Consider the following 23,070-nt stretch of genomic DNA (forward strand, 5'->3'; position numbering starts at 1 on the left):
CTGGTTGCTAGGGAATCCCCACATGTACTTATGCTAACAGATGTAAATCATTCAGCTGTGGCGCCAAAAACTAAAACTCCGAGCACTAAAAAATACTCGGAGGACCCCCGAGCATGCTCAAGAAATCTCAAGTAACGAGTATATTCGCTCATCACTACTTTTTAGGTGTTGTGTGCACTGTGATGTCTGTAATGATCATTTTGTATGTGTTGTGTGCAGTGTTATTTCTGTAATGAACTTTGGTTTTTATGTGTTGCGTGTAGTGTGAGGTTGTGGTTCTGCGATGCATGCAAGAAACAATTGCGATCCCACTCCAGGTTTCTCTCCACCCCTTCGATCTTCTTCTGGAAGCATGTCTTCTGCTGCAGCTTCCGGTTATACAAAAATGATAGATCAATAAATACATTAATTAATTATATATATATATATATATATATATATATATATATATATATATATATAGATATAGATATTGGGATAGATAGATAAAGATATAGATAGACAGGGAAAAATAAAATTCAGTAAAAACAAAACATTTATTTACATCAATGCGCTTGGGGGAGGGCACCCAGAAGAAGACATGGCTAATAGGCTCTGTGGCTGGCTGGCAGAGTCTGTGGCTGGCTGGCTGGCTCTATTGCTGGCTGGCAGAGTCTGTGGCTGGCAGGCTCTGTTGCTGGCTGACAGAGTCTGTGGCTGGCGGGCAGAGTCTGTGGCTGGCTGGCAGAGTCTGTGGCTGGCTGGCAGAGTCTGTGGCAGGCAGGCTCTCTTGCTGGCTGGTAATGAGGGCCTCACTGGGATTGTTTATATATGTGTCCTGTGGGCCGGGCAATTGTTTCTCAGCATGCTCAGATTAAAAAACCGGATCAGGTTACCAGAACCGTCTTTTTCCGGATCCGGCGCCCATAGACTTGCATTGTAGCAAAAAGCCGGTAGCGCCAGATCCTGCCCTTCCAGCTTTTTCGCCGCAGACAAAAAACTTTACTATAGACGTTTTTTCCAGACGCCGGATCCGGAAAAAATTGGAAGGAACGGTGGGTCATGCGACGCTAATGGGGAAAAACCGCATCCCGTTTTTAATTTCGACGGTTCCGTTTTTAAAAAAAAGAGCCGGAATGGGCCGGAATGAAAAAACCTGATGTGTGAAAGTAGCCTAATCTAAAATGGACCCCCTCCAACTTCAACATTGTTCATTGCCAATAATTTCCCACCAACAAAATCTATTAAAGGATTTCCATTCCCTCTTAACAGCATTCATAGACAAGGCCCTCCTATTCCACAAAAAGTTTTATCACGGATTCCCCAATCACCACACACAGCATGTATAGCCAATTAACCCCTGCCACACAAAATTGATTTATGAAGGGGGACACACACTGCCACACACAGGTTAAAGCCCAATATCTTCCTTCATAAATCGCACTGATAGTCAAGTTATCTCGTCGCACAGAATCGATCTATAGGGTAGCTCACTTTCACCACACATACTATTTAGAGCCAAGTCAACGTCTCCTACAAAAATGACATGCAAAGAATCCTTTATTCGCTTACACATATAATGTACAACTTCCCATTCCCTTCTCTCCACACAATCTAATATTAACAAACCAAAATCATAGTTCCTGCCAGACTTTTGAGTGTCTAATGCATGCTGAGAACGGACATTGCACTGCTGGAGAGTGCGAGTGAGGATATGCATGTGCTTCTGGCAGACATGTCTTTAGAATTGAATTTCCTGTTACCTGAAGTTTATGTCTGTACAGAATCAACAGTTGCTCTAGGTGCGCCCTGATCTTTCTCCTACAGTACAGGACATTGATTCTGTCTCACTGCTGGTCTTCTGATATGGCTCCCGTTTCCTAGTGTAGCAGTATTTTATCCAATCTACTGCAGTCATCTCATGCATATTACTGTCAGGAGTGAATAGATGGGCTAGGCCATGCTCAGAACCCTGTCCTGTGGTGACAAAGGCACTGTTGGGCCACTTTTATGATCTGGCAATAAATTCACATTCAGGAGCTTTTAGCCAATGCTTGTTAGTATAGTGGTAAGTATCCCTGTCTGTCACACGGGAGACCGGGGTACGATTCCCCGATGGGGAGGCCTCTTATATTCTTGAAATTGCTACGAGAAACTGATTGATCTGGCAATAAATTCATATAGTTGTAATAGTTGAAGTACAGTAGAGCTCACATTGCGGCAAAAAATGTGTCAGACAAATTACTGTTCTGTGTTACCTACATCTCACACTAGTAACTTCAGCTTTCATTAAAAATAATGTCTGGAGGCCGATTCTAAGGGAGAGCATTGTCCAGGCCATAGCTTGGAACGGACTTTACAGAAAAAACATGTAAAAAAGAAAAAAATGGGATCACAGTTATCAAGGTGTCATTTTACTCAGGTTCCCAAGATCTACATACCCATATAGGGAGATTTGATTCTACTGACAAATGTTTATACTTGCATAACTATGACATTGCATAACATGACATTTTTTTAACAGCTGATCTAAAATTCGTACTTGTATAGTAAAGTCCAGGAGAGAACATCATAAGAGTCATTTTTGACATTCATTTCATATTAATGGAAGCTCTACTGTTCAGTGTGTTGGTTGATGGCAAATAACACATTATAGACTAAGAAAAACTTGACAGATTGATTTATAATTTTGTGGGAACACATTTATAGTAGCTGGTAATCTAGCAATGTAAACACAGCTCTTCCGTGACTTTGTACAGTAAGTGGGCTCTAGTCTATGACTGACCACTATATATGTATACTTTTACATAAAGAGTGTCATTCATTGAGAAAGAGGTCGCAACGGATTCTTAAAGGGAACCTGTCACCCCCAAAATGGCTGGTGAGGTAAGCTCACCGGCATCAGGGGCTTATCTACAGCATTCTGTAATGCTGTAGATAAGCCCCCAATGTTACCTGAAAGAGGAGAAAAAGACGTTAGATTATACTCACCCAGGGGCGGTCCCGCTCTGGTCCGCGTCTGATGGGTGTCTCCGGTCCGCTCCGGCGCCTCCCATCTTCATTCCATGGCGTCCTCTTCGGGTCTTTACGCCGCGGCTCCGGCGCAGGCGTACTTTGTCTGCCCTGTTGAGGGCAGAGCAAAGTACTGCAGTGCGCAGGCGCCGGAAAGGTCAGAGAGGCCCGGCGCCTGCGCAATGCAGTACTTTGCTCTGCCCTCAATAGGGCAGACAAAGTACGCCTGCGCCGGAGCCGCGGCGCGAAGACCCGAAGAGGACGTCATGGAACGAAGATGGGAGGCGCCGGAGCGGACCTGAGACACCCATCAGACGCGGACCAGAGCGGGACCGCCCCTGGGTGAGTATAATCTAACGTCTTTTTCTCCTCTTTCAGGTAACATCGGCGGCTTATCTACAGCATTACAGAATGCTGTAGATAAGCCCCTGATGCCGGTGAGCTTACCTCACCAGCCATTTTGGGGGTGACAGGTGCCCTTTAAACACAAAATGAGCATGGATTTAAATAGTTGTACTAAAGTATAAGGCCATGTTCACACTCTGCGGCGTGCTCTGCGGGTTTATCCCGCAGCGGAATTGATAAATCTGCAGGGCAAAACCGCTGCGGTTATCCCTGCAGATTTATCGCGGTTTGTTCCGCGTTTTCCGCTGCGGGATTACTCCTGTACTATTGATGCTGCATATGCAGCAATATGCAGCATCAATAGTAATGATAAAAATAATAAAAATTAGTTATACTCACCCCCTCTGATGTCCGGATCTCCTCGGCGCTCCGATTCCAAAGATGCTGTGCTGAGAAGGACCTTCGTGACGTCACGGTCATGTGACCGCGGCGTCATCACGGTCATGTGACCGAGACGTCACCACAGGTCCTGTTCGCACAGCAAACCTGAGACCGGACGGCCGCGTACAGCGCTGAGAGGTGAGTATAGCATTATTTTTTATTTTAATTCTTTTTTTTTTTTACACTATTTATGGTTCCCAGGGCCTGGAGGAGAGTTTCCACTCCTCCACCCCGGGTACCACCCGCACATTATCCGCTTACTTCCCGCAACGTGGGCACAGCCCCATGCGGGAAGTAAGCGGAACAATGCATTTCTATGGGTGCAGAATCGCTGCGATTCTGCACAAAGAAGTGACATGCTACGGGTTTTAAACCGCTGCGTTTCTGCGCGGTTTTTCCCGCAGCATGTGCACAGCGGTTTGCGGTTTCCATAGGGTTTACATGTTAATGTAAACGCTATGGAAACTGCTGCGGACCCGCAGCATCAAAATCGCCGCGGATCCGCGGTAAAAACCGCTAAGTGTGAACATGGCCTAAATGCTGTGTTTTTCTACTTTCCATCCACATGTTTTCTGCAGGTTTCTGCACTAAAATATGCATCAACAATCTTGTCTGACTATTGTGTTCATGCTGCATCTTCTTTATGTGTTTTTGCTGCATCTTCTCAGTGTTTTTGACTTTTTTCTTGTAGTTAACTGCTCTTAAAAATGCAATTGTGTTTTCTCAGGCTCCCCTTAAAAGCCTATAAGGAGAAAGCTCATAGTTTACAGTTCTATCCAAATTGGGCATGAGCTTTTTCTATGAAATCACATCCATTTTCCTTGGACAGTTACGTGCAGATTTTCTACACACACACAAAAAAAAACACAACACAGTATTTACGCTCTGTGGGAACATAGCCTAAATTTTTTCCCACAGAACTACACATTATTCTGCTTATCTTCTCCTGCTCTATTAAGGTATATGCCCACGATCATGAATTGCGGCGGCAGTGATGCTGCGTATTTATGCATCAAAGCCGCAGGGGCCAAATGTTACAGTATAGTGGATGGGATTTCTAGAAATCCCATGTCCACTATGCATGCATTCTGTGTGCCTGCAGATCACCCACGAAAACTGACATGCGGCGCGTGTCTTTCCAGACCACAGGTTGTCAATTTCTCTTGATGACGCGAGTCTCAGTAGCAGAAATTCCATCAATAGAATGTACTGAATGCAATAAATCTGCACGGGTCAGTGAACAATACATATGTGGATTTGGATGCAGCGAAAATACACTATGTACAAAGCGTTGCTAGTTCCGGATTACGTAAGAACGTAGTCTAACAGACTGCACACAGAAGGGACAGCATGTTCAACTTAAGAGGTTATCTTTAAGACAAACGCAATTGTATTATTGCCATCGAGACAAAATGAATACAAATTTTCTGCAGACCATCTTTAATTTGAATTTGGCTCATAATATATATTTTAATTAAAATGGTTTCTAGTAAGTACAACATGGCTGCATGACTTGATAGAACTATACTATTCTGTATATATCTAGGATGGCTCCTCTTCCCCATTATTTTCTATCTATTTTTTAAAACACATCTGAAGAGAGTTTTAGGCATACTTTCTTGTTTGAAATTGTCTTCTGCATACCTCAATACGAGTGAAAAAAATAACTTTCCCCCTCAATAAGTTTTCTTTATAGTAATAGGTACAGAAGTACTAAGGGGCAATCAGCATAGTGAAAAAGCGAAAATAAAATAGACTATCTACGTAGACGGTAAATAAACAGAACTGTAAATAGATTGGCTGTTATTTGCAGTTGGACATTTTATACAACAGGAAAGGTGTTAAAACTGAAAAGACAACGTAGATAATATGAAGTCACAAGTTGCACGAAGTGTATTCCAAAATGAATGTAGGAACAATACAGGAACACTTAGCCAACAGTCTTTCTAGTCTTGCCTTGTCTCCAAAAACAGATAAACCTTCTTTAAAAGTCTAATATTTATATAGTGTAATCCAATGCAAACAAACTACAGTAATTTACAAGGTGTACGACTGTTAACTTCTTGGTGGCAGGCCTCAAACTAACAAGTGACATTGAAAGATTAACCCATCCAAAGTTGCCATATATTCCTTTTGTTGACTTTCACAGTTTGTTAGAAGATTCTTGTACTTCATAGCCACCAAAATCGGACATAAACTATCAACATGACTGAAAATACAGCAACTGCAGCCAGTTTAGCATAGGTGGAGCGCATGTTCAGGTACTTTGCATCTTGACGGTATTTTTTTGACAAGGTTGAGAGATTGCTGGCCTTTGTATCCAGTGCTGAAAAATAAGTAAACAATAAATAAATTACCCAATGAATTTCTTAGGCAATTACCAATGTGATAATGGGGTTTTCCAAGAAAAATAAGGATGATTACAGATACCAGCCAGTATGGCATGTGACAGATATGCAAACATACTGCCAGTCCATCTGAGGCAGGCTGCCTGCAGCCACTATGGTGAAATGACCTACCTGATAAGGCTTCACCACGAAGCAGTACTTCTTCAATGTTTGCCACCATGATCCTTTGAACATCTTGTAACTCAGTGTTGATTGAACCAAAGTTTCTTCTAGCTCTACTGTCAATATAGGTCTTCTTTGTCTTCTGAATATAATTATCTACAAAATCATACAAAACAATTCCAATTAGTGATTTAATCTGTTTCATCATTGATCTTTTACAATTCTCTTTGACTCATAATTTTTTACATTTAAAGACAGATTTTTCCTACAGCTCCAGTGCACAGCTATAGTGGCGATTTGTGCGCCCTCGTATGCCAATTTGTTCCTGGGGCTGTGGGACAGAGAATTGGTTTATGAGTTGGAGGACTTCGCTGCCGTGATCTCAGGGTCCAGATATATTGATGACATTTTGATCATCTGGCAAAGGACTGAAGATTCATTGATCTCCTTTTTAAACAAACTGAATGATAACTCGCTTAATATTAATCTTACTTGGAAGTACAGTAAGAAAAGAGTGGAGTTTCTTGATGTACTTATTGAAATTGACATGGATAGATTTCTGACTATGGATGTATATCGAAAAGAAAGGGCTACTAACACACTCCATCACACCACCCTCAGACGACTAGAGCCGTCCCGGTGAGACAATTTTTACGTATGAGACGTATATGATCTGATAAGAATCAGGCCCAAATTTTGACATAGAACTTCAAACATCGGGGTTATAACCACAAATATATATTAGAGCAGGTTATGGTGTGCAAAATTTACCCCTAGGAACCAATTATTGATGGAAAAAAAGTAAATCTATACAACAAGAACAACCAGTCAGGTTAATAACAGATTTTAATTCTAGATGGACAGATATTTTGCAGATATTGAGAAAACATTGGTCAGTTCTTAGGGCGGACAATGACTTGGTCAGGGATCTACAAAAGATCCATCAATTACCTGGAGACGCTCCAAAAATCTAAAAATTATACTGACTCGAAGTCATGTGGCTCCCCAAAAATAATTTTTTTCAGATAAAGTAGGCCCAAAATGGGTCTATTTTAAATGTGGTGACTGTTCAGCCTGTAGCTATATAGAATGTGCATTTACATTCAATAACAGTGATATTTCTTGTACACATACCATTATGCATCACATTACATACAAGAGTGATATGATCATTTATTTTCCATATAGTCCTGCAACCTCATTTATATGGGATGACTACTTGCCAGCTTAGAGTTAGAACATTAGAACGTGTGAGGGACAAACAATACCGTTCAAAAGTTTAGGGTCACCCAATTTTGCGTTTTCCATGAAAACTCATACTTTTATTAATCAAATGAGTTGCCAAATGAATTTAAAATCTAGTCCTGACGTTGATAAGGTTCGAAAAAAAGATTTTTATTTGAATTTGAAATAATAATTTTCTCCTTCAAACTTTGCTTTCGTCAAAGAATGCTCCCTTTGCAGCAATTACAGCATTGCAGACCTTTGGCATTCTAGCAGTTAATTTGTTGAGGTAATCTGGAGAAATTTCACCCCATGCATCCAGAAGCCCCTCCCACAAGTTGGTTTGGCTTGATGGGCACTTTTTGTGTACCATTGCTCCCACAACAGCTCAATGGGGTTGAGATCTGGTGACTGCGCTGGCCACTCCATTACAGATAGAATACCAGCTGCCTGCTTCTTCCCTAAATAGTTCTTGCAGAATTTGGAGGTGTGCTTTGGGTCATTGTCCTGTTGCAGGATGAAATTGGCTCCAATCAAGTTCTGTCCGCAGGGTATGGCATGGCGTTGGAGTCGCCTCTTCACTGTAGACGTTGACACTGGCATTTTTCTCGCATGGAATAGAGTATTACATGAAAGTTCTTTTTTTCTGGCCATTTTGAAAGTCTACTGGAACCAACAAATTTAATTTTTTCATCTTTTTGTATATTTACTCAATAACATGGATTGAACTGTATAATAGATCATTATTTATTTTCATTGCAAAACCTTTATGCTTGGAAACCACAGTAATCCGCACACAGTGTGATTTATTCATATATATTTTGCACTCTTTAATTAAATCATGGACTCTCGCATGGCTAAATTAGCCTCTGTGTTTGAGAACACAGATGGTATTTCTGCACCACCCAGTGAGTTGAAAGATCTTTTTTCAAAATTAGAGAAATTTTCTCATCAAGAAATACGCACCTGGTGGGACCATAATACCTTAAAGAAATACGTTGAAAAAGAAATGGTTCCTAGGGGTTTACGCATGAAAAAAAAATCTCCTACTTATATTTTTTCTGACAAGTTTCTATCAGAATGGAATATGATTCTTTCACAATGCTCACTTAAACTCATGAGTTTGATTATATCACATGAAGAAATTAAACTCCATCAACTCAAGGTGGATATTGATAATTTCAACAGCGAAGTTTCCAAATATGCTGATCAGCCTCATTTCAATATACTCTCCAAAAAAATGACTGATCATTTCAAAACTATGGAAGATTCCATCATAAAAATGAAAAAATCTAAGTTTAACAGAGATTCATCTGATTATAAAAATGATAAGGTTTACTCATGGAGAAAACGCATGGAAAATACACCTAAGCCTATACTCAGAAATCAACCTCATTCGCGTCAATGGGAGTATGCACACAGAAAATCTCTCTTTCCTCATCACAGTATAATCCATCAGACTGTGAAACAGACACGTCTATCTCCAGCGCAGGCACGTTCACAGCACTGCTATGTCAAAAAACGCAGGAGGAGGAGGGGGGCAGGAGAGCCCGTTAGAGACAAATGGAGAAGATATCCCAGGAGGGAAAGGAAACACAGACAATACTATTGAACCAGCACCTGGACAGTGTTATAATCCTAACTCCCACCATCTTATCTTCTATACAGATTGAAATATTGGCTAAAGGCTTAAATTTTGTTCCTACTTGTAACTTCAATTTATTTGAAACTATCAAAGATGTTAACAAATTTACTCGCCTTCTTACTGCTAAAAGACATTTTCTTACAGACAATCAGAATAATCCCAAGTCCAGGAATAGGAAATTGGACTGCACCAGGGAAAATAATGCGTCTTTTTCCTTTATGGAACAATGTACTTTACTTACATTAACTTCTCTCCAAAAAGAAAATTTTGATGAAGACAAAATAAAGGATAAGGACATACAGGTCTAATTCAGCATACTATCCCCTTCAATCAAGGGTTCCCTCCTTAGACCTCTTTCAGACTTTGGTCGAACAAGATCTGAAAAAACTGCATGCTGAAACCGAGAGTACCAACCATCGGAGCAACTTAAGCAGAGATCAATTCCAGGCTATTAAAGACTTACAACTTAATCACAATTTGACAGTTCGCCAGTCGGATAAAGGGGGTTGTGTGGTAGTTATGGATACTGCTTTGTATTGTAAACTGATATGGTCCATTACACGAGACACCAGTACATACACACCTTTAAGATCTGATCCTACCTTATCATTTAGATATGACATGACTGAAATACTCAATGAAGCACAGAGATTGGGGGTTATCAATAGTAAAATTTACAAATGGTTACAGCCAGAACATCCAATCACCCCCATTTTTCATGGGTTCCAAAAATGCACAAAGACTTTTTTCCTCCACCCTTACGACCTATAATTTCTGGGATAGGTTCTCTCAATGAAAACCTAAGTCACTTAATTGATGAATATCTTCAACCTCTTATTCCAAGAATTCCTGGTAATCTCAAAGACACATCAATAGTTTTGAAGATTTTTGACACGTTTCAATGGTGTCACAGTTATTTCTTTGCAACCTGTGATGTCACAAATCTATATTTGTGCATTCCCCACTCCTTGGCCATGACAGCTATTGAATATCATCTTAACAAATTACGCGTTTTTCAGATTCATTGAAACAATTTATTCTTGCATCTTTACATTACTTATTAAAACACAATTTTTTCATGTTTTCAAAATGAATACTTCATTCAGACCCTAGGTGCTCCTATGGGGTCTAAATTCTCCCTATCTCTTGCCATTTTATTCATGGCGTGGTGGGAAGCAAATTACATATTTACAGAGGATAACCCATTTCTCACATACCTTAATTGGTATGGGAGATACTGTATGTGGATGATATCTTGCTACTTTGGCAGGGTGATGTGACTCAATTTTCTAATTTCATATCTTACTTGAATAATAACAAATGTGTTTTACTTGTGGTATTCCATCAAATGAGGTCCCCTTTCTAGACGTGCTTCTCACAGGCAGCAACATAACACACAGGGTTAATACCTCTCTTTCCAGAAAAAACAATGCTGGTAACACGATCCTGATGTCTTCAAGTGCACATCTCCGACACACCATTCATGCTATTCCTAGGGGTGAGCTCACTAGAGCGAGAAGAATCTGCTCCAGCGAGGAAAGTTTTCACAATGAGAGCAGTGCTATTACTAACAGACTGCTTGACAGGGGATACAAAAAACCTAACATAAAACACGCACTCAGAAATGTTTCCAAAATCTCATGTGCTGATTTATTATATTCTGATAACACAAATCTAAATGACATTTCTGAAACACAGGTTACGTTTTCCACTGCTTATAGTAGTCAGTACAATAAAATCAGGCAGATAATACTCAAATATCTCCCTATAGTCAATCAGGATAAATCCATATACACAATCCTCCAGAATGGATGCAGAGTAGTGGCTAGGAGAGGCTGCATACTGGGTAATATACTATCTCCCAGCATGGTGCGTAAAGAAAAAACTCCCACATCATGGCTATCAATAAAAGGCTTTTACAAATGCTCTGGTAACAGATGTAATGTCTGCCAGCTGCCTATGCAGCATCAATAGTAAAAAGATATAATGTTAAAAATAATAAAAAAACAAACAAATTGTGCTATTCTCACCTTCTGCCGTCCACCGATGCGCGCGATGCTGCTGCCAGCTTCCATTCCCAGAGATGCACTGCGAAATTACCCAGATGACTTAGCGGTCTCGTAGCGGACCCGTAAACCATAACAGTAAAATATGCACTATAATTATGGCGCTATTTCCCTTCTGGGTTTTGAACTGTCCCTCAAAAGTAGTTCCTGATTACATATAAGGTATCGTCATACTCAGAAAAAATTGCACAACAAACTAAGAGGTCAATTTTTTCCTATTAGCCCTTATGAAAATAAAAAATTTGGGGCTAAAAACATTTTAGAGGCATAAATGTAATACCTGTATATACTCGAGTATAAGATGACCCGAGTATAAGCTGACCCGAGTATAATCCGAGGAACCTAGTTTTGCCACGGAAAACTGGGTAAGCTTATTAACTCGCATATAAACCAGGTATGCATTGTCCCCTCAAAAAAATGTGCTGAAAATCTCAACTTATACACGAGTATATACGGTATTCTTTCTTCACTGGTCAGTGGTATACATTTCTGTGAGGCACATGTGGTGTCAACATGATCACTGCCCCCTACATGAATTAATTGAGAGGTGTAGTTTGTAAAATTGTGTCACTTATGGGGGTTTCTGCTGTTCTGGAACCCCAGGGGCTCTGCTAGTGTGACATATAGCATTCTGAAGCCATCCCAGCAAAATTTGAACTCCCAATATGGCGCTTTTTCCCCTTCTGAGCTTTCCACTGTGCCTCAAAGTTGTTTTCAACCACATGATGTATCTGTGTAATCAGGAGAAATTGCACAACAAATTGTATGGTCCATTTTGCTCGTTTCCCTTGAGAAAATGAAAAATTTGGGGCAAAACCAACATTTTTACTGCTCAACGCTATAAACTTCTGAGAAGCAACTGGGGGTTTGAAGTGCTCACCACACTTAAGATAAATTCCTTGAGGGGTCTAGTTTCCAAAATGGCCTCACTTGTGAGGGATTTTCCACTGTTTAGGTACATCAGGGTCTTTCCAAACTCGACATGGCGTCTGCTAACGATTACAGCCAATTTTGAGTTAAAAAAGTCAAATGGCTCTCCTTCCTTTCAGAGCCCTGCCATGCGCCCAAACAATAGTTTTCCCCCGCATATGGGGGTATCGGCATACTCAGGAGAAATTGCACAACAAATTGTAGGTTACCCATGTAAAAATTAAATAACTGGGGCTAAAGGAACATTTTTGTGGGGAAAATGAGATTTTTTTGTTTTCACAGGCAATGTGCTCACAACACATCTAGATACATTCCTTGAGGGGGTCTAGTTTTCAAAATGGGGTCACTCATGGGGGGGTGTCCATTGTTTAGGCATATCAGGGGTTCTCCAAAAGTGACATGGCATCTGCTAATGATTCCAGCAAATTTTGCGTTTAACAATTCAAATGGCGCTCCTTCCCTTTCGAGTCTTGCCATGTGCCCAAACAGAATTTTCCTCTAGAAATTGGGTATCGGCGTACTAAGGAGAAATCGCACAACAAATTGTACTGTTTATTTACTCCTGTTACACTTGTGAAATAAAAAAATGTGGGGTATAGTAACATTTTTACAAAAAAAGTAAAATGTGCATTTTTTTCTTCCACATTGCTTTAATTCCTGTTACGCACCAGAAGGGTTAATAAACTTCTTGAATGTGGATTTGAGGGGTGCAGTTTTTAGAATGGGGTCACTTTTGGGTATTTTCTGTCATTATTAGCCCCCAAAGTCACTTCAAATGTAATGTGGTCACTAAAAAAATGGTTTAGTAAATTTTGTTGAAAAAATGCTAAATCAGTGGTCAATTTTTAACCCTTATAAATCCCTGGATCTCCAAGGCATATCAATTTTAACACTGCCTGATTGCGGTGAGCTGCACAATACGGAGGTAGTGGGGATTTGCTCTGCACTGTTGGAACGCGTGTCTCATTAGAGGAGAGGATGTGTACGCAGGTGGAGGCCCTAGAGGAGGTGGAGAAGGCAGAAGACGTGGAGGATGGGTTAACTACAGAGGTTAGTCATGCAAGCCTTGGGGATTCCAAGATTTGTGGAGCAAACCCTTCCCCGCCTGCCCCCACAGCCACCAAAGTCACCCAGTCAGCGAGATGTAACACCTTGGACATGCTTACACATCCAAGTGTCTGTGGTGAAAAGCACCCCGGCAGACACAGATTTAGTCTAGGAACGGGTGAGGTTGTTTGCGACATGCTGGTGTAGCGCAGGCACAGCTTTCTTAGAAAAGTAATGGCGACTGGGCAACTGGTACTGGGGGACTGCGTCGGCCATCAGCTTTTGGAAACCGTCTGTACCTACCAGGCGGAAAGGCAGCATTTCCGTGGCCAAAAGATTGGAGATGGTGGAGTTCAGACTCTTGGCCTTCTCATGAGTAGGCGTAAACAATATTTTATGTGACCACAACTGCGGGACCTAGGACTGGCTGCAATACTGAGAGAGGGCGGAGTACAGTGAACCGAACAAATGCCTGGACCGTGAGTGAGGTGCAGGCAGAGACGTTATGGTGGATTGATAAAAGTTATGCTGTGCTCGTTCTCTGAGATCGATCAAAAACAGCAGGCATGTCTGCTTCCATTACAACTGACGGGCTCTCACTCAGCCTGACTGGAGCAGGTAAAGAACTGGAGGTTCTGCAGTCGGAGACCTGCATGGCAATAGTTAGAATCGAAACAGAGGTGGAGGAACAAGCAGCAGATGCTGTTGATGGGGAGGATGATGGTTGTTGAGGTCCGCTGGTCTGCATTTTAATGCAGTGGGATTCCCAGAGTAACACATGTTGATTGCACATGCGACGGTTCATGCATGTACACAGTTACATAGTTAAAAAAGGTTGAATAAAGACCTAGGTCCATCAAAGTTCAACCTTTCTCCACCAACTGTACATTTCATCACTAATCTAGCCATAACCCACAATGTTATGTGTATCAAGGAAATCATCCAGCCCTTTCTTAAAAGCTGTTAAAGTGTCTGCCATTACTACCTCCTGTGGTAGGGCATTCCACAGTCTAACTGCTCTAACTGTAAAGAACCCTTTCCTGTTAAGCTGTCGGAATCGCTGTTCTTCCACCTGCAATGAGTGCCACCTAGTCCTCAGCACGGTCCTTGGAAGGAGAAAATCATGTGCCAGTGTTTTGTACTGGCCACAAATATATTTATACATGTAAATGAGATCCCCTCTGAGGCGTCTTTTTCTAAGCTAAACATGCCTAACTTTTCCAACCTCTCCTCATATGAAAGGCCTCCCGTTATGATCCTTAGTGGCTGAGGATCACAAATAGACCAGCAAGTGAATAAACTAAGGACAAGCTCTAGGGAGATGGTAACTGGACTGATCGCAAATCTGAACCTATCAAACACAACTAGAGGTAGCCGGTGAACGTGCCTAAAAAATTCCTAGACGTCTCAAGCCAGCCTGAGGAACTAGCTACCCCTAAAGAGAAAGAAAGACCTCGCTTGCCTCCAGAGAAATAATCCCCAAAGATATAGAAGCCCCCAACAAATATTAACGGTGAAGTAAGAAGAAGGCACATACGTAGGGATGAAATCAGATTCAGCAAAAGAGGCCCACTAGTACTAGAAAGCAGAAAATAGAGCAGCGGTCTATGCGATCAATAAAAAACCCTTACAAAATATCCATCCTGAGATTTCAAGAACCCACGCACCAACTAATGGTGTGTGGGGAGAAACTCAGTCCACTAGAGCATCCAGCAAACGAGGGAATCACATTTTAGCAAGCTGGACAAGAAAACATGATAAACACTGCTGATCAAAAAATGAGCAAACAAAACTTAGCTTGTCCTGGATGGACTGGAAACAAGGTAGTCAGAAGGAATCTTAGCAGCACTGATTACATCGACAGCCGGCAAACAAGTGAAAGCAAAACAGAGCTATATAGGAACCTCCCAGAGGATAACGAACCAGCTGATAGCCAGAGACCAGCAGGATAACAAACAAAGCCACCAGGGGGAGCCCAAAGCAAAAGTCACACCATACCACCAGTGACCACAAGAGGGAGCCTGAAAACAGAGTTCACAACAGCCTCCCATCTCTTGTAATAATCTAGTTGCGCAGCCTTGTTCAACTGTGACCTGGCAAGAAATAGGTGGGTGGTGAGGTTTATCCGAGCCTGTAGTAAAGCTGACTCTGTTCCATCCTCTACTCCTCCACCATGGGATCTAAATTTAGTATTGACACAGAAAGCCCCTTTGAACCATTAAATACAACATCAGATAAAGTACTAACATTAAAAACAGCTTTGTTAGTGGCACTTACATCGACTCGTAGGGTTGGGGATTTACATGCATTGTCAGCTGACCCACCTTACACGCAAATTATGGACGATAGAGTTGCATTAAAATTAGATCCGACATATCTCCCCAAAGTGGTATCGAGATTCCATAGGGCTCAGGATATAACCCTACCCTCTTTCTGTCCCAATCCTAGCAACAAGAAAGAGGAGAGACTCCATTGCCTAGATGTCAGAAGATGTATCCTACAGTATTTAGAGATGACAAAATCCTGGAGGAAACAGAGGGCTTTATTTGTTTCATTCCAGGGGTCAAGGAAGGGCCTTAAAGCCTCAAAACAAACTATCGCTAGATGGGTGAGAGAGGCCATTATTCTAGCGTATAGTAGTGCAGGCAGGGTTGTTCCACAGGGTCTGAAAGCCCACTCCATGAGGGCCATGGCGATGTCGTGGGTGGAGAGAGCAGATGCTACAATCGACCAAATCTGTAAGGCGGCCACTTGGTCCTCTCCGTCTAAATTTTTTAAACATTATAGGCTACACCTATCTGCTACCTCTGATCTCACATTTGGGAGAAGAGTGTTACAAGCAGTGATCCCTCCCTAAAGAGAATACAAATCTCTGTACTGTAACTCTCTCATGGTGCCGTCATGTATGAAGGAAAAACACGGGTATTACATACCTGGTAATGTGTTTTTTCATGAGACATGACGGCACCCTTATATTTTCACCCTGTAGATCATTAGTTGGGTGCATTATTAGCATTATTTGTATTATACACTCCCTTGGGTGTCGGTGAATAGAACCGTATAGGATGTATTATTTATGTGTACACTAACCGGCGGAGTTCCTCTCGTACTCTGTAAAACAACTGATGTGGAGAGAGGAGCCGCCCCTTTTATCTTGAAGGTTTCCTGTCCTTGAAGGGCGGATCCCCTCTCTCGTGGTGCCGTCATGTCTCATGAAAAAACACATAACCAGGTATGTAATACCCGTGTTTCACCATGAGGTGCCAAAACAGCAGAACCCCCCCCCATAAGTGACCCCGTTTTACGAACTACACCTCTTAATAAATTTATCTAGGGGTGCAGTGATCATATTGACACCATGGGTGTGTCACAGAATTTTATACCATTGGGCAGTGAGGACAAAATAACTACATTTTTACCACCAAAATTTTGTTTTAGCCAAAGATTTGGGTAAGTGGGTAAAAATGGCAACAAAATTTCTCCCACAATTTCTACTGAACGTGGTAATACCCCACATTGTGGCTGTACAGTGCTACTTAGCCATCCGGAGAGACTCGGGAGGAACGGAGCGCTATTTGCCTATTCAAGTGAATGGGTCTGTGCACATGTCCGTGTGTTTCCACGGACCGTGTGTCTGTGGGCAAAACACACTGACATGTCCATTTTTTAATATCAGCACGGGCCATAAAACGTCTGTTGTGTCCCACGTCGTAATCCATGTCTGGGGGATATACAGTTTTCAACCTAGATGGTGCCAAGATGCGACCGTCCCAGCTGAAAACCACTGGTGAATAAGCTGCTTTGGAATGCAGCGACTGTGACCGGAGGTGACGTCATAGAGCTAACCTCCGGTCACCGACTTCCGTTCCCAACTGGGCTGAGCTGCGGTGACTTCTGTGAGATCCACGCTAGCACCGTGAGCCCTGAGCGCTGTGTCTTTATTTACCATACAACTATATGATTAGTAATGGATAGGTGTCTTATAGACGCTTCTCCATTACTAAGCTGTGGGCTTGATGTCACCGGTGACATCAACCCCACAACTGTTACCCCACTTGCCACCGCTACAAGGCAAGTGGGAAGAGCTGGGCAAAGCACCAGAATTGGTACATCTAATAGATGTGCCTTTTCTGGGCAGCTGGGGGGGTCAATATCCATGGCCCCTTATCAGCCTGAGAATACCAGCCCCACTGTGAGCTTAAGCTAGACAGGTTGTCAAAAATGGGGGGAAGACCCTACTCCGTTTTTTTTTAATTTAATTATTTAAATAATTAAAAAATATGGTGTGGGGACCCCTCGATTCTTGATATCCAACCTTGCTGACAGCTGAGGTTTGCAGCCCCCAGCTGTGAGTTTTGTCTGGCTGGTTATCAAAAATATGGGGGTACCCATGCCGTGTTTTTTTTTTTAATTAAGATTTTTATTTACAGCGCAGGAGCGGCAGATGAATACTTCCATCCGCCACTACTGCTGTCACTGTTATAAGCAGCAGGGGTAGGCTGATGGGAGTAATAGTCCCATCAGCCGCTGCCTGTTGTCTCTTTCATTACTTAAATGTAACTCATTATTCTACCCTGCTCGCACAGTTCGCCGGCAGAGCAGGGGAGAATGATGAGAGCCGTGTTCAGCACCCAGCGCCACGGAACAGCACTTACTGTAACGCTTCTTCCCTGGCGCCCGTCCTTTTGGTACTGATGTGGCACACGCATGCCACACGTGTGCCGCAAGTATTACGCACACGAACACTGACATCTCCGGTACCGGAAATATCAGGTCGTGTGAAAGAGGCCTTATAGCAGGTTTTTATGTTTGGCTGCTGTCACACACTAAAAAAGGGTTTTTATTGCAAAAATAGTTTTTGCATCACCATATTTTGAGAGCTATAATTTTTCCATATTTTGGCCCACAGCGTCATGTGACGCCTTGTTTTTTGCGGGACGAGTTGACGTTTTTATTGGTACCATTTTCGGGCACATGACATTTTTTGATCGCTTTCTATTCCGATTTTATTCTTCGAGTTAGTACGATTACAGCAAAATCTCATATCATTTTTTTATGTTTTGGCGCTTTTATACAATAAAAACTATTTTATATATAAAAAAATTAATAATTATTTTTGCATCCCTTTATTCTACGGCTAGTTTCACACTAGCTTTCGGCAGGGCTGCGGACTTCCTCAGTGAAGCCCCGCCCACTGCCGTGCTTCTTCATTCTGCTCCGCCTATGGCTGCATGCGGCCTTGGTACCCTGTCTTTAACATTGGGTAAGCAGGCCATGCGGATGCCTCCTCATGCATCGTTTTGACGGTGCGGCGACCTGCGCCGAACACAACGAGTTGCAATTTGGTCGCGTCGCCACACAGTCAGAACGACGCATGCGGAGGCATCCGCATACATCCGCATGGCCTGCGTACCCAATGTTAAAGATAGGGTACGCAGGATGCATGTAGGCGGAGCTGAATGAAGAGGCGTTGCAGTGGGCGGGGCTTCACGGAGGAAGTCCACAGTCCTGCCGAAAGCTAGAGTGAAACTAGCCTCAGAGCTATAACTTTTTATTTTTCTGCTGATAGAGCTGTATGGGGGCTTGTTTTTTGAGGGACAAGATGACGTTTTGATGTTTATTTATATCCGTCTTTTTGATCGCGTGTTATTCCAATTGTTGTTCGGCGGTATGATAAAGCATTGTTTTTTTATGGTGTTCACTAAAGGGGTTAACTAGTGGTATAGTTTTATTGGGTGGGTCTTTGCGGATGCGGCGATACCAAATATGTGTACTTTTATTGTTTAGATTCTTTTTCATTAAAATATTTATTTGGTAGAATAAATATTAATCTGTTTATTCTTTTTAAAAAAAATATTTTTGCAATTATTAAAAATTTTTTTTTTTTTACTTTTTTCTAACTTTTTTACTTTGTCCCACTATGGGACACTCATTTTTTGCAGGCTGATCGCTTCTATGGCATGCAGATGAAGCAGCATCTGCATGTCATATAAGCTGTCAGCGCTGCACTGACAGGGAGACTTGGTTATCATGCACTGCACATGATCACCAAGTTTCCTAGCTCTGGTGACCCGGATGTCTTCATGAAGACATCGGGTCACCATGGCAACATCGGGACCCCGCCTCACACCGTGGGGTTTCCGATGCAAAGGCAGAAGGACCGTCAGACCCTGCACCGCCTTCCGGAATGCTGCAATCGTGTTCGATCGCAGTATTTCGGGGGTTAAAGTGCCTTGAGCGGTCTGTGCGCTCTTGGCATTAGTGCCAGCTGTCAGAATCAGCTGACACCCGGCGGCGATCGGCCTCGATCCTCCCCTCGTGATCGCGGCCAATCGCTGAGACGTATTATTCCGTCCATGGTCAAATTGGCCCGGGTCATATGGACCGAATAGTATGTCTGATGTCAGAAGGGGTTAGGCTGCTTTCACACATTAGTTTTCTTGCCGTCAGGCACAATCCGGCGAATTTTGAAAAAAACGGATCCAGCAAAAGTTGCCGCCGGATCCGTTTTTTTCTCATAGACTTGTATTAGTGGCAGATGGCCTCACATTTCATCCGTTTTTCACCAGATCCGTTGAAAATTCATTTTCCAGTGGCCGGAGAAAACGGACATAGGAACGTTTTTTCTGTCCTTTGAAAAAACGGACAGCAGCCGTCCGTCGTTTGCTATAATGCAGTATTTCCCAACCTCCAGTCCTCACGGACCCCAACAGGTCATGTTTTCAGGATTTCCATAGCATTGCACAGATGAGAGAATTCCTGATACTTCCATCACCTGTGAAATACTAAGGAAATCCTGAAAACATGACCTGTTGGGGTCCGTGAGGACTGAAGTTTGGGAAACACTGCAATGGAAACCTATGTCGCCGGATCCGTCAAATGATGGAATCCGGCAATGGATTCCATTTTTTTAAACAAATCATGCATTTTCCATTCTGGGGTCTCTCGCTCTCTCCTAGTCGGATCCGGCGAAAAAACGGATCCGTCGCATCAGTTTTTCACAATTTGCGACGGATCCATTTTTTCAAAATTCGACAGATTGAGCCTGACGGCAAAAAAATGATGTGTGAAAGAAGCCTTAGGCCATGTGCACACGTTCAGTATTTTTCACGTTTTTTCGCTATAAAAACGTGATAAAAACGCAAAAAAACCGCTTACATATGCCTCCCATTATTTTAAGTGTATTCCGCATTTCTTGTGCAAATGTTGCATTTTTTTCAGCGAAAAAAATCGCATCGCGGAAAAAAAAGCAACATGTTCATTAAATTTGTGGAATTGCGGGGATTCCGCACACCTAGGAATGCATTGATCTGCTTACTTTCCGCATGTGGCTGTGCCCACCATGCGGGAAGTAAGCAGATCATGTGCGGTTGGTACCCAGGGTGGAGGAGAGGAGACTCTCCTCCACGGACTGGGCACCGTATAATTGGTAAAAAAAAAGAATTAAAATAAAAAATAGTCATATACTCACCTTCGATGGCCCCCGGAGTCTTCCCGCCTCAGCGGTGCATGCTGCCGCTTCCGTTCCTATAGATGGTGTGGTGAAGGACCTGCGATGACGTCGCGGTCACATGACCGCGATGAGGTCGCGGTCACGTGACCGCGAAGTCATCGAAGGTCCTGCACCATACCATCTATAGGAACGGACGCCGCTGAGATCGGCTGTCTGCAGAGGGCAAGTATAACCATTTTTTAAAATTATTTTTAACATGATATCTTTTTACTATTGATGCTGCATAAGCAGCATCTATAGTAAAAAATTGGTCACACTTGTCAAACAGTATGTTTGACAAGTGTGACCAACCTGTCAGTCAGTTTTCCAAGCGATGCTACAGATCGCTTGGAAAACTTTAGCATTCTGCAAGCTAATTTCGCTTGCAAAATGCTAAAAAAAACGCGAAAAAAACGGGAAAAAAACACACAAAAAAAAAATGCGGCTTTCTTGCAGAAAAGTTCCGGTTTTCTTCAGGAAATTTCTGCAAGAAATCCAGACGTGTGCACATACCCTTAATGGGAATCTGTCACCCCAAAAATCGTATATGAGCTAAGACTACCGGCATCAGGGGCTTATCTGCAGCATTCTGTAATGCTGTAGATAAGCCCCCGATGTAACCTGAAAGGTAAGAAAAACAGGATATATTATACTCACCCAGGGGTGGTCCTGCTGCGGTCTGGGTCTGATGTGCGTTGCGGTCCGGGACCTATCTTCATACGATGACGTCCTCTTCTTGTCTTCCTGCCGCAGCTCCGGCGTAGGCAAACTTTGGGCCTCTCTGACCTTTCCCGGCGCCTGCGCACTGCAAAAGGGCAGACAAAGTACGCCTGCGCCGGAGCCGCGGCAGGAAGACAGAATGCTGTAGATAAGCCCCTGATGCCGGTGGCTTTAGCTCATATACGATTTTTGGGGTGACAGATTCCCTTTAAAGGTGGTAAACACATTAATATATGGCAAAAGCACCATCTGGTGGCCAATTGAGTAAATATGATAGGTTTATATCCATATAGTGGATACTATAACATCACTTTTTATGCATTTAAGCACTTTAAATTGTGATATTGTTTACAAAGTAATCAAAAATATTATGCACTTTTTTTGCATTTTGCACTTTGGATTGGGTTTTAGCCAAGCTTTTAAAAAAAGTTATGATTAGGATTAGTGATGAGCGAATTTGCTCGTTGCTCGGGTTTTCCAGAGCACGCTCGGGTGGTCTCCGAGTATTTGTGACTGCTCTGAGATTTAGTTGTTGTGATTCAGCTGCATGATTTACAGCTGCTAGCCAGCCTGAGTACATGTGGGGGTTGCCTGGTTGCTAGGGAATCTCCACATGTAATCAAGCTGTCTATCAGCTGTAAATCATTCTGCTGCAGCGAAGAAAACTACATCTCTGCTAGCACTAAAGGTACCGTCACACTAAACGATTTACCAACGATCACGACCAGCGATACGACCTGGCCGTGATCGTTGGTAAGTCGTTGTGTGGTCGCTGGAGAGCTGTCACACAGACAGCTCTCCAGCGACCAACGATGCCGAAGTCCCCGAGTAACCAGGGTAAACATCGGGTTACTAAGCGTAGGGCCGCGCTTAGTAACCCGATGTTTACCCTGGTTACCATTGTAAATGAAAAAAAAACCAAACAGTACATACTCACATTCCGGTGTCTGTCACACGTCCCTCGCCGTCTGCTTCCCGCACTGACTGTGAGTGCCGGCCGTAAAGCACAGCACAGCGGTGACGTCACCGCTGTGCTCTGCTTTTACTTTACGGCCGTCACTCACAGTCAGTGCAGGAAGCGGACGGCGGGGGACGTGTGACAGACAGCAGGAGGTGAGTATGTACTGTTTGTTTTTTTTACTTTTACAATGGTAACCAGGGTAAATATCGGGTTACTAAGCGCGGCCCTGTAAAACATTGCTGGCATCGTTGCTTTTGCTGTCAAACACAACGATACACGCCGATCTGACGACCAAATAAAGTTCTGAACTTTCAGCAACGACCAGCGATAGCACAGCAGGATTCTGATCGCTGCTGCGTGTCAAACACAACGATATCGCTATCCAGGACACTGCAACGTCACGGATCGCTATCGTTATCGTTGCAAAGTCGTTTAGTGTGAAGGTACCTTTACAAATACTCGGAGGTCACCCGAGCAACGAGTATATACCCTCATCACTAAAATTGTGAAAGTATTTTGATCGACTGATTGCCAGAAAAAAATCATTTGTATGTACTTCATAAACAGCCTCCATTTTCCAGTACCGTTTGTTCCTGTATTTTAAAGATTTTTGATTAATTAATACATTTCCGTATTTTAAATGATTTTGTCACTTCAATTAATTTTTGTTCCTCAAAGATTCCATGAGGTATACAAAA

General features: G+C 42.6%; 1 protein-coding gene across 2 annotated transcripts in view; it reads right to left on the minus strand.

Moving 5' to 3' along the window:
* Positions 1–5,200: 5,200 nt before the first annotated feature.
* SEC22B (SEC22 homolog B, vesicle trafficking protein) overlaps positions 5,201–23,070 on the minus strand; it is a 173,516-nt gene continuing 155,646 nt past the window's right edge. For both annotated transcript variants that reach the window (XM_077276565.1, XM_077276564.1), the window contains 2 exons: positions 6,297–6,443; positions 5,201–6,103 (listed from right to left, as the gene is read on the minus strand). In XM_077276565.1, the coding sequence (XP_077132680.1) occupies positions 5,949–6,103; positions 6,297–6,443 (302 nt within the window). In that variant the 3' untranslated portion in view covers positions 5,201–5,948. The remainder of the gene's footprint in view (positions 6,104–6,296; positions 6,444–23,070) is intronic.

The sequence above is a fragment of the Ranitomeya variabilis genome, chromosome 8 (assembly GCF_051348905.1).
Source record: "Ranitomeya variabilis isolate aRanVar5 chromosome 8, aRanVar5.hap1, whole genome shotgun sequence".
Lineage (NCBI taxonomy): Eukaryota > Metazoa > Chordata > Amphibia > Anura > Dendrobatidae > Ranitomeya > Ranitomeya variabilis.